At 41.7% G+C, this 12,240-nt stretch overlaps 1 protein-coding gene across 1 annotated transcript in view; it reads right to left on the reverse strand.

Annotated features, from left to right (window-relative positions):
• Positions 1-2,434: 2,434 nt before the first annotated feature.
• KHDRBS2 (KH domain containing, RNA binding, signal transduction associated 2) overlaps positions 2,435-12,240 on the reverse strand; it is a gene marked incomplete at both ends in the record, with an annotated part of 62,023 nt that continues 52,217 nt past the window's right edge. The window contains 2 exons of the mRNA XM_010283259.1: positions 2,435-2,630; positions 3,790-3,917. Of these exons, the coding sequence (XP_010281561.1) occupies positions 2,435-2,630; positions 3,790-3,917 (324 nt within the window). The remainder of the gene's footprint in view (positions 2,631-3,789; positions 3,918-12,240) is intronic.

Genomic DNA, 12,240 nt, shown 5'->3' on the forward strand with positions numbered 1-12,240 from the left:
TGGGGTTGACATTCAAAATGTTGAATGTGAATATATTCACCACAACAGCAAGACTTCACTTCTCTTTAGAAAAGAAAACCTTTAGACATTTGCTTTTATGGACTCTCAGAAAGGCCATCAGGAAACCTCAGAATATTTAGATATCGGATAATTACAAAGGAGTGATCCAAACTTTTAAATGCTTATCCAAACGACTTTGAACAGTTAGATGTTTCAAGGTCAGACAGTCAATACAATCTCTGATTAGTAGTGCTGAGCAAATATCTAAAGATTTTGCTCAGGAAATGCTGTTTAAACATCTAAAAAAAAATCTGCTGCAGCCAATCTATTCTATTTCTTGAGTTCACTTTCAGCTCAGCATTCAAATGACTATATTTTATTAGAGCAAAGAAAAATCAAAAATATGGATACTCACAATCAATGACATTGCATTCATGTGCACAACTAAACAAACCAATGTGCTTGCATATAGTAGGCAAAAATTGGAGTGAAATACCGTAGTCAAAAATGAAAAACGTAAACACATAAAGAAATTGTAATATGCTTGTGGGTTGCCTACAAGCAGAAAATGACACAAAGCAAATTGGATAAATTTTTCTTTATAAACTAGTTTTTCATCTCTATGATTCAGAGTGAAAGAACAACAATTATGCATGACATTTGCTGCTGGTCAACAAATAGATCCACTTGCTTTTAGTATCCAATCAGATATGTGAGGTAGTGGTTGATTTGGGAGGAAAAACTGTCCATAAGATACCAAGATGATTTAGATTGCACTTACAAGTCTCTGTAAAATGGCAAGAGATTTTAATTGCAAACTGGTGGGTGACAGCAAGTCAGAGGAAGCCCGTCTATTCCCAGCTGTGGAATATAGATGTCGAAAGGACATAGGAACTGGAAGGATCTCCTAAACATCTGAATTTGTCCTATAAGGAAATATGTTTCTTGCTACTATCAAAGCAAGCAAAATAGAAATATGAACACATTTATCTGTTTTTATTGGAGTAATCTATTACAAACTAAAATGACTCTTTTAATTGTGTGTATATTTTGTGCTCCTGAGAGTATAAGCATTTCAAAACAATGGGGAACTGGTTGAATGCTTTCCTAACCTTGACAATCAAGCTGCCTCAACTTCTCCTCCTGCTTTCCATGTAGTTACAATCCAGAAAAAGTGTGAGAAATGTTCCCTAAAAACTGTTTAATACCCTAGGACATTTAGCAGTACTGTAGATGGAAACAAAAAAGAAAAAAGAGAAGATTTACTTAATTTAGAATTTTAATCTTACATTACAAGGGTTCTGTTTTGAAATTTGTCACTCATGGAGTAGAAAAAGACACAGTTCTGCACAGAAAGGAAGGTCTCATACATTCTGATACTCATAAATAATATACTATCAAGGAAGGATATACTTTTTAAATTCCTTTTTCAGCAGGGCTTCTACCTCATTTAAAAATGGAAACTATGTTGAAGTAAATAATAACAGAGAGTTACTTTCTTCCTCCACTTTTTTGCAGCCGTTGTTCAGTTGTGACTCTTGACATTAACCGAATGTGTGTCCCTGATTTGAAGTGGCCATGATCTAATCTCTACAAATACACATGGTAGAACCCAACAAAGATTAATTTCTGTTTCAATTTCCTTTCTTCTGTTCTAGGAAGACTATTAATTGAATAAAACTGCATCTTCTCAATTATAGTGTATCTTCTCAACGGTTCTCCTGGTGATAGGATTACAGAATGGATGGGATGTTCATCTTACCCTTGGATTTGCCACAGCTGGAAAAAGTCAGACATCATTTTTGATGCTACTTTCTCCTCTATTTGGATATCTGTTGTTATGGTGATAGTTCCAGGAGGGAACATTAATGAGGATGACTTGAAAGCTTTGATGTTTACAACACAATTATTTTTAACACCTAATAAGAAAAGGTGACAGTACATCTCCTTGCTAAATATGCATCATTGTATCAGCTTTCATGAAAATTACCTGAATTTCTATTTGTTATGTATCTGTAACACAATGTTGAATACAAATATACATACATATATACTTATATGTAATAAAAGGGATTTGTAAGAACAAAGAAACCCCCGTTTTCTCACAAAGGGTATAATTTGTTATTCCTAAGAAATTGCCTACAGCAACGACTGACTTTTAGTTATAACATAATCTTTAGAATATGTCTTGCTCTTTTGTGACACGCTACCCAGCACAACCTTCTCATATCCAAAACTAAGGTGTGAACAATGCTGCGAACCCGCATCACCCAGAAGACAGGTCTGCAGGCGCACTGCATCACCCAGGCTGTAATTCAGGGGGTAAGCAGTAGAGACAGAGGAATTAGCGGCCTGGACTCTCCCAACTCAGCGGTACTTGAGGTTCACCACCCAGTTTGGCTCACGGGTGTTACGAATGCATGCGGGTACTCACATATTCTTCATAGGCCTCGTGTGCAGGTGGCGGGGGTGGTCTGTAGCCCGGGACAGCCGGGGCACCCCTCGCTCGAGGGGTGGGGACGCCCCTCGCCACTGGGGGGACGGGGAGGGCTCCGCGGGTGACCGGCGCTCCTCTGGGTGCTTGGGCGCCTCGTCCGGGTGGGGGCGGAGGAATGGCACCCCCACGTCCCCTGCGGGGAGCAAAAAGAAGCGATCACTTTGGCGTGTACGGCGAGGGAGGACGTGCAAGTGCTACTGCATTTTGAAGGCTTTTACATTTTTACTGCTATTTAAAGTATTGTGTAACTCGGGTTTTGGCAGCTACAACATCAAGCGCTTTTGGGCAGTATCTCAGGCAGAACTCATATTATGGAAAGGCGTTACTTTTAAACCTTTTACACCTGACCCTCTTGTTGCCTGTACCAATGAAATTCCGGATCATTGTAATTCACTGAGTTGCAGAGTTACTCCAAAGTAAATCTAGAGGATGAAGAAAGTGAGGAACTTTTTCTGATGCCCTCAAACTATTTTACAAGAGCAGTCATCATTCTGATTCTCCTGTTTATTGGTGGGTAGGAGAAACTGAATGGCAGAAGACGATGCAGGATGGCAAAAACTTGCAAGGCAAAGTAGAACACGAGTATAAAAGGAGAGTAAGATTTTTTTTTTAAAGTCTAATTTAGTTCAGCACAAGGGAAGGGTGGCACAGGATTCAGCTTTCCCCCACTGTGCAAACAGAACAGCACACACAGACAAGCACAGAGAGGGTTAGCATCCTCCTGTTTATTACACGATAGCCACCTTGCTGTACTAACTGGTAAGTTAGAAGAAACTGTTACTGCTTAAAAAGAGGTTCTTGTAACTCTACGATATGACAAATTAGAAGGGGAATATAGCAGGGAAGCAATCTGTGAGTTTTGTTTCAGAGCAGTATGCTCCTGAGAGTGCTGCCTTTCCTGAAGACTGAGTGCTGGGTATAACCACGTGTGACACCCAGATCCAGAGCCGGGAATGGAAATTGGGTGTCCTGCAGCAGTATGAGCTGTGGCTTGTTCCCGACTGAGACAACCAAACCCGTAGCACTAGCTTGTGATGTTCACTACTTTATTACAAGTTTCAGCGGCCAATTTTAGAATCACAGAATTACAGAATGGTTTGGGTTGGAAGGGACCTTCAGGGACGATAGAATCACAGAATCTTTGAGTCGGAAGGCAACTTTAAAGGTCATCTCACTTTGCTTTGCTGACCATGATGTGTATGTGATTCTCTTTATTTTTTTTTAAGCTATGTTTGTGTTACCACTGTTTACACTTTCTAAAGCTATTAGCATGATAGCTGAGGTTACCACACCTTGAAGGAGCTGCAGGTGGCACACGGATCCCTCTTCCTCGAATGCCCCGTCCACGTGCTGAGTCCTCAGAACCGTTCAAGTACGACAGTTCTCTCAGCTGCTCCTGGCGAATTTCATCATTGTAATCCTGAAATGCAAAAGGTGAAACCTGCTGAAACTTTGTATTTTCTCTGAGCTTCCAAACCACCCAAACCAGAAATTAAATGGATGGTATTTGGGTGAATTGCTCTGCATTATCACCTGCATGCTGAAAAACCATACAGTGGGAGTGGACATCTACCTATAATATGCGAACAGACAAATTTACATGGGTAGTTAAGGTGGCCATAAAGAACATGTACACACAAAAAAACCCACACAAGGCACAGAAGGCATAAACACAAAACAGACACCAAGAACATATCTGTATACAAGACACAAATGGACTGTCACATACAAAAGGTACCAACCTCAAACAGCTTGAAATTTGATCAAAAAATGCATTTTATAAATATTTTATACTTTTGTGGCAGACATCCCTGGCTATCTTCATGCACTTAAAACACAAAATCCACTTTACATTGCACCTTAGCATGCAAAATTTACACTGAAGTCATTTGATTGGATGATTTAATCCAATACCAATTAGCATCATTGAATGCAGCCTTCAGTTATGCTATATATCCACTAAGCTTCTGAAAGGAGCTCTCGCTTTAGGACTTGTAAGTAACAAAACTATGTTTACTTTATTAATCTGTTACAAAAATGTGTAACAAAAATTTGCTACAAAAATTTGCTAAATGGTATAAAACAGTCTCATTCTAAGACTGCAGGGTACCAGCTCTAGCACTGCAAGCTTCTGCTGGCTCAGTAAACAGAACATCAGATGAACTTCCTTTTCTTACTGATACAAAATACGTAACAGTGGGCCATTTTTACTTATTGTGCAACCTTTGCCTCAGTCAGAAGTTCCTTTCTCTTTAGCTTCCTTCTTTTTTGTATTCAGCTCTTTGCCTGCTGATCATGGTAATAAGAGCCCGCTGCAGTAGCCGGCTTGCTGGCAGCAGAACTATGCGACAACTAATTAGTGTTTCAAAACAGAAAGGATTATTGAATTTCAGCCCTTCAGTCCTTCCATCCTTCCACAGGCAACTGCCATGGACTGTCATACAAGGGTCTGAAAATGCTACGGCGCTGGCTGCTTCTCGGGTGGGTGACCGTCCAGGACACATTACCGGTGACACTTCTTTTTAGCCAAGTTAAACACCAAGCAAACAGTGAGATGGAACCGGGGCCTTGCTCATTCCTTCTCCTTCCTGAGGAGGTCCAGGAAAGCTGTTTAAAGGTATGATGCTGACCCTGTTGTGTTCTAAGAGAGTGTAGGCCTGGTCACGATTTCCATTCTAAATACCTAGGAAGTGCAGCTGGAGTAAAATTTATTAATGAAATTCAAACAACCACCCCACTTATACAATATAGTGCGTGATATTTGCAGCAGAATCATAATTAAAACCAAATCCCTAATTTGCTAATAAAGCAGATAGTGGCTTTCAATTCACACCAATCCCCAAATCTTTTTCAAAGAATCACAGAATCATTAAAGTTAAAAAAGACCTTTAAGATCAAGTCCAACGATCAACCCAACACCACCATGCCCACTAAACCATGTCCTGAAGTGCCATGTCCACAGGTTTTTTGAACACTTCCAGTGACGGTGACTCCACCACCTCCCTGGGCAGCTTGTTAACAATGCTTGACCACTCTCCCTATAAAGAAATTTTTCCTAATATCCAATCTAAACCTCCCCTTGTGCAACTTGAGGCCATTTCCTCTTGTTCTTTCGCTAGTTACTTGGGAGAAGAGACCAACACCCACCTCGCCGCCACCCCCTTTCAGGTAGGTATAGAGAGCGATAAGGTCATTTTTGCACATTTTTCTATCATTCTAACATTAATGGTAATAAGCCAAAGACATCTTCCTAAATCAATGTGCTCTTTAAAACACAGAGGAAAAAACACAGAATCAATGAGGCCACATTTACAGCAACTGTTGAACAGGTATTGTGCCTTGCTTAACACCCTCTGTTATTCACACTGGCTTTACAAGGATTAGGACTTCAAACTTGCTGATTGAGTTTACGCTTCAGATTCCACACCAGTGCTGGGACTGAACTTCATTAATAATGCAAGTAAAGTTTGTAAGAGAAAGATGTGGGGGAAAAGAAAAAAAAGAAAGAGAAAGGACCTGCAAGGGACAGAAACTGGAACTTTCTGTGTTGCTGAATCTCTCTCCTTTGGAACACTGCAGTATAAATTAATTCTACCAGTAATGCCTCAAAGCTACTATTCCTTCCTCAGATACACGTATCATTTAAAACTTTACTATTGATGAAGCAGAAAAGCCAAATTAAATTCATAATATACAGCAAGATCTGCAAATCTGCACCATTCTGTTATGCAATGCCCTTAGTTTTTCTACAGGTTAATTACTGCATCTCCAGTTAAGAAATATGTAAAATATATTTTGAAGTGGCAAGGTAAAGACAACAAATTACAAGGAGGACTGTAATTAAGATGCTGGTATGGGTATCCTGCAAGAGAAAGATTTCTATAAAAAAATATAACTCTATATAGATCATTTATCTTATGTGCCCTTTAAAAAGCATAATGAAGATCATAATTTCTATACCCAAAATCTGAAATTTTCAATGGAAATGCTCACTTCGACTCCTTCATTAAACAGAAACATAACACTGAATTAATCTTTCATAACTGCTACATGAGTCTAGCTAGAGACAGAGTATCCTGCTGAATATTTAATTGTAGCTGAGTTCAGAGCCTACCACATGAGCAAAATTATGCTGCTGATGTTTCATATATATCTAGTCCCAAGAGAGAGTACAAGATGTTGCAAGACATACGTGTACTGAAGAAAGTATAATGAAGTAGCTACACACTGCAGCAGTATATTGTGTTTCAGAAAAAAACCCTTCTCCTCGTATTAAAATAAGCTCATGAAAAATATTCTGTGCTGCTCGGCTTTTCTTATAGCTCTCCAATAGTCTTATAGCTATTCTTACACCTGATAATCTACTTGTATGCTTTGCTCTTGTTTGTATCCTTAAAGACATTATTACCTATAAACAGCTTTTCCATTTACTGATGATACTAAAGGTGCCATCTACTCATACCACGGCGGTCAACGTTCGCAAATGACCATGGTAGGTGACCTAACCACCCATGCCTATGACTATTCACCTAAACAAGCATCTTGACTTTAGAAATACCTAGGATTTACAACCTTAACAAAGTCAGTAGCACCCAGCGCCACCGTAAATCGTAATATCTACGTAAGTGCCTAAAAAACAGATTACATATTTAGATAAAACATTCTGTATTCTAGAGTACATGAACTCGTTTACCCCAAATTACCAAAATTATGTTTATTAATGAGGGTTGGGAATTATTAATCAGGTCAGTTGCCTTGACTGCTCTGGGAACAAAGGAAACCCATTAGTACCAGAGTCTGACTGGTGGCCGCTCACCCAGGGGCCCTTCTGGCGTCAGCGGCAGAGAGGCGCAGCAAAGAGGGGAAAGCACGTGAGCTAGAGAACTCATGAAACCATTTTGGTAAAAAATAGCAAAGTATGACGCAAGCTGCAAAACCTGATCTGAATTAACAAGAACATGTAGCGGCAAGGGAGGAGAGTTAATAAAGAAATCAAAGGGTAAGGCATAAACAGATGCAACGGATTTTTGGGAATATACCATTAGCATAACAAAGGCTCATAGAAGTCAAGGATAAATCAATCCCTTAAGGACCGTGATCTCCTGTCCTGACACACTTCACACGTTTAAGTTCTTTCCATGTGTATGAATGATTTCACTATTAATAAATAACATTACTCTTACCTGTGACAGCTGAATTTCATTCTACCTCCATAGTTAAGGGGATGGTAATTTAGGTTAAACGCAAACTATCTTAAGAATACAGAGTTATGCAAGTCAAACCTAAAATGATAGTAACAATTCTTCACATTGACTATTTTAAAGCATGAATAGGGGTCACTTGTTCCTTTATACAGCTGGCATTTTATAGCACACACACTCCTTACACCGTTAAGCTAGCCGTGTATTGTGTGAAGAGCAGACTCCATGAAGTGTTGCTACTACCAGGACAGATTTACAGGTATGTTAATTCCACAGACAAACAACTACATATTAACACCTTGCGTTTAAGTCATCAAATTCCTTGATTTTAACTGAGTGAAAAAGTAGCCAGAGAAAGAAATGCTTTTCTTGTGGTTATTTTCTCTATAACTCTTAAAATGCTTCCCAAAGGTCCCGAGGCATCCATAACTCAAATTTACAGCTGGGGTCTGCAGAGGTCCTATGGTCCTGGAAATCCCAGTCTGCCCTGCCTGCACTACGCAACACTCTTCCTCTCTCAGGCACGTAATACGCTCCGAAGCTCTGTGTTGCCAACAGAGAGCACCACATTCACAGACGTACGTATGCCCCATCCTGCCACCCTCTCTTCCCGCAATCAGGCAGCAGACAGGAAACGGGAGACGGACTTGGACTCCTGTGGCACTTTGGCATCCCGCCCCGCTCCCAGCATTAGTAAAAGAGCTCCAGGGCTCTGCGTATTTGCACAGATTCACTGAAGCTAGAGTATCTCCCCTAAATCCTGATGTTGCTGCCTTGGGGCTATTTTCAGGCAACTGAAATTCCAGTTAGCCTAAATTTTCCATTAAGTACATGCTTCAGGAAACCCGCAGCGAGCCAGTAAGACAGAGAAGTCCCAGTGGATTTTCAGTGGAGCTAGGTGATGTGAATATGGCCCTTTTTTGTTTGTTTGCTTTTAGATACATACTAATTTTGGACACTAAAAGAGACATTGCCCACATGCTCCCTTGTGCATCCAGGGAAGCACTAGGCCTGTGAAAATAACTGGTAGTGAGAACCTCCCTGGAGTTGCTGCTTCTTTGTGTTCACTGTGGGCTCAGGAGAGTGAGCTGTGTTAGGACTCAGCTTCAAAGCATGGTGAGAACCACTGATCTGGACTCAGGGGGTCGGGACCTGTAGTTTACTACACTGAAGAGGTGAAGAACCCGGGAATTCCCACTTTCTAGCTGAGTGCTTTAGTATCAGCCTGTTACAAAAAAGAATAGTACTGGCTGCTCAATACCAGAAGACCTTGGTGAACTAAATCCTGTTGTCAACAGAGATATTTGGCATTTCCTGTTATTTCTTTATATTCTAAGATCCTGTTCTCAGACTCCAATCGGAGTCCATATCGGACTTTTCCCTGCACGTATCTAAAGCCTCTCTCTCTCACTGTCTACTTAGGAAACTTAAGACAATTGCGCCAGGTAGGTTGCATAGCCCTCTCCATCACCTCAATTCTGTGTGAGACAGTGCCTCAGCTGGGCATGCAAATTAGGTGGATGCAACTGCATCCTCAAACTTCATTCTTTGTCTTTCTAATGCAAATTCAAAGTTCACTGCAAAACACGAGATTCGTCTGTAGCTGAGACCATGCCCAACCAAGCAATTCCTACAAAGTTCATCAGAACCGTGGGAGCTGGCTCCAGCCCACCCTGTGTGGGTGTCTGATGGGTATGGCATATGTTCTCAGTAGTATACCGAGGAGCTCAAAACTGACAGCTGTTTTGATGTTCCTAGATAAGACCCATGGTCTCTGAACCCATGTTTAATGTATATGCATAGTTTCCTGGTTACCTACAGTCAAAGCCATCTGTTAAGATGGCTTTTTGCCCATTCACAGATTGGTCTGATTATTTCAGTAGAGCATAGGTGCCAGGTAATGATAGGTTTAGATGGACAGCCTGCAGTGCACCACAAGTGACAATGCTTCTGCCAGAAGTCCTCCTCCATGACTCCAACATTGCATTAGCAACACATGCCTCTTTGCATTTGCCGATATATATTGGCACTTACGTCAGGCTGTTTTGTGTGCATGCAGTTCTCTGGCAGCCAGTAACCCCAATAAATACATAAAAATATAAATATAATCCATCTGAGCCCAAGGAAGAAACAATTTTCTCTAAGCAATCAGCAACTTAGCCAGCTCCATAGCCATAAACATTATGCCCTTTCACTTGCCACATATGCAAAAAATTGCTGTCTTTACCTGCTTATAAGTCTGTCTGAAAAATAAACCTTAATTGTGTGGGTCACCCTTAGAGATTGAAACACATAAAATAGACCATACCTTTCTCTCAGTAGCAGTCTGAATGTGTTGCAGCCAATACGACTTTCAACTTATAAATGCCTATGGGCAGAATGCAAGCAGGCATAAGCTGGAGCCACGTACACTTGCCTTTGAGGTTAGTTGACAGCTGGGGGATTTGTCAGCTTGCCACAGAGAGCACTAACCCAAGCGTGGATGTCATTTTTCTCTTTGAGCATGCACAATTAAATCTGCCTGGCATCATCAGCATGGGGCAGCGCACTCTACAAGCAGTGTGGAAGGGAGGGGGAATGTCTTGCTCCTCGGCATCTGAAGAGAAGCTGCCAATCCCAGAGTGTAACTTGTGCATAGGAAACTGCTATGAGACTTCGACCTAGATATTTTAGTCTTTGCTAGAACAGAGCAAAATAAGCCTCACCTAATTGTATAATCAATTTATTATTTTTTTCATACTAAAGAGAGCTTTCAATAGAAGATTATTCCAGTTTACATGGAAATGCTGTAGGCCACACAAAACAACCACACTGAAGATGGGTGCACGATGTTTGAAAAACTTGCAGAAACCTATATTAAATTTCAGCTATTTGCCCCAATGTGTTTCACCCCTTTTGCTCACAGGCCCCCAAACAAATGGGTACTGTGGTCTGTGATTCATTCAAATGACAGCTACGATGCCACAGAAGTCAGATAGCTGACAGCTCCCTATTCCTGAATTTAATTCTGAGTGAATCCTGGCTGCCAGAGACTTGTGCTTATTTACAGCTGTCATTTGAAGGGGATATGTAAGGGAATTGGTAATATGAACAGAGGGCATATAGCAGCCTGCAGGAAGGGTGGTGTAGCCACCTACTCCTAAACAAATCATTATGGGTTCACACCGGATGCTTACACTGGCCCCTAGGAAGGAAGGGATGTGATACAGCTGGTTTTCCTCTGGGAATACCCAGTTGCTTCAAAGGAGGCAGGGAGAGCAGTAGGATTGCCACTGCTCTTCCCCAGCTGTTTGTTGGATCTCCACTACTAATGAGATCACTAATTGCTCTTAAGTCTGGAGTAACTGTCTTCTATAGTTTACACTAAAGCCAACAAAAATAACAAGCTATTCATAGCACCTATGCATCTTCTTTTTCCCCAGCTATGCCAGGTGGGACCCGTATTGCCTCCTGCTAACTCACTGCTGTAGGTTTGTAGCCCTTGTCAAGGATAACAGGGATGGCAACAGCAGCCAGCAAAATTCAGGCTCGTTCGCTCTTGTTTAGTGTGGCTACAGCTACGCTCTCTCAGTCCCACGTGGCACAGTAAACAAAGGGTGCTGCTCGACCTGAGGAGGCTGGAAAGAGCAATGAAGGATGGGGGAAGTCCGGGCAAGACAATATCTTACTGCGGGTTTGTTAAGTGTCCTTTCTTTTATGGTTTCTGAATCATTTTAGGTAATTCCGTTAAGTGACAATCTGTACAAGTTGATCGCACATAGTACTTTGGGACTGAACTTGATACATGACACGGGTATTAGTTTCTAAAGCAACATTAGTGTTTTTTTGACTTATTGCAGTATAGGGTTAAGGTAACATGAGCTGTCCTTGGAGTAAGGACTGTCTTGGCAAGCGCTAAGGCTACTACAAACACAGAGCAGAAATGTTCTTAATAATGCGACTCATACAGAAATCTATTATTAGTAGCTATGGTCTGATTCTAAGTCAGGAGATAGATTGAGAATATCTTAGATTCAGCCAGTGCAGACGCAGCTGTAACGTCCTGGGAGCAGGAGCTGGCGGAAGGGTGGTTCACCACAGCAGCACTGTCCCTCGACAGAAGAGCTGTGGGGATGGTAGCACGGCCCGTCTGTTCGGTCCTCCGTTTTTCCAGAATAAGGATTCCTCCAGACTAACCTGGGTTCTGGTCTAGATCCTGCACGTGGATCCCTTCAGGGACTCTCAATCTCTCTTTGATCATCCAGTTTAGCCACCGCCTGTGTCGAGGTAGGTTTTTGTAGGCTCAGGGTAAACAAGACCACCCATGTGGCTGGTACTCTGGAGCAGCATGGCCTCCTCTCCTGACGGCTCTGCAGCCGTCGTTGCCTGGCACAGCGGCATGGCGGAGAAAAAACTGGTGGCACAGGTTGGGGCAACGCTGGGGTGAAGGAAAAGGATGAAGACTCTCCTTCGTTCGTCAGTTGTAGCAGCAAGCATGGAAACTCCTTCCAGGAACTTCAGGTCACCATCAGGGCTTGGCTTTGGGGAGCCAGCAGTGCCTCG

This window comes from Phaethon lepturus, unplaced genomic scaffold (assembly GCF_000687285.1).
Source record: "Phaethon lepturus isolate BGI_N335 unplaced genomic scaffold, ASM68728v1 scaffold8483, whole genome shotgun sequence".
In the NCBI taxonomy this organism is placed as follows: domain Eukaryota; kingdom Metazoa; phylum Chordata; class Aves; order Phaethontiformes; family Phaethontidae; genus Phaethon; species Phaethon lepturus.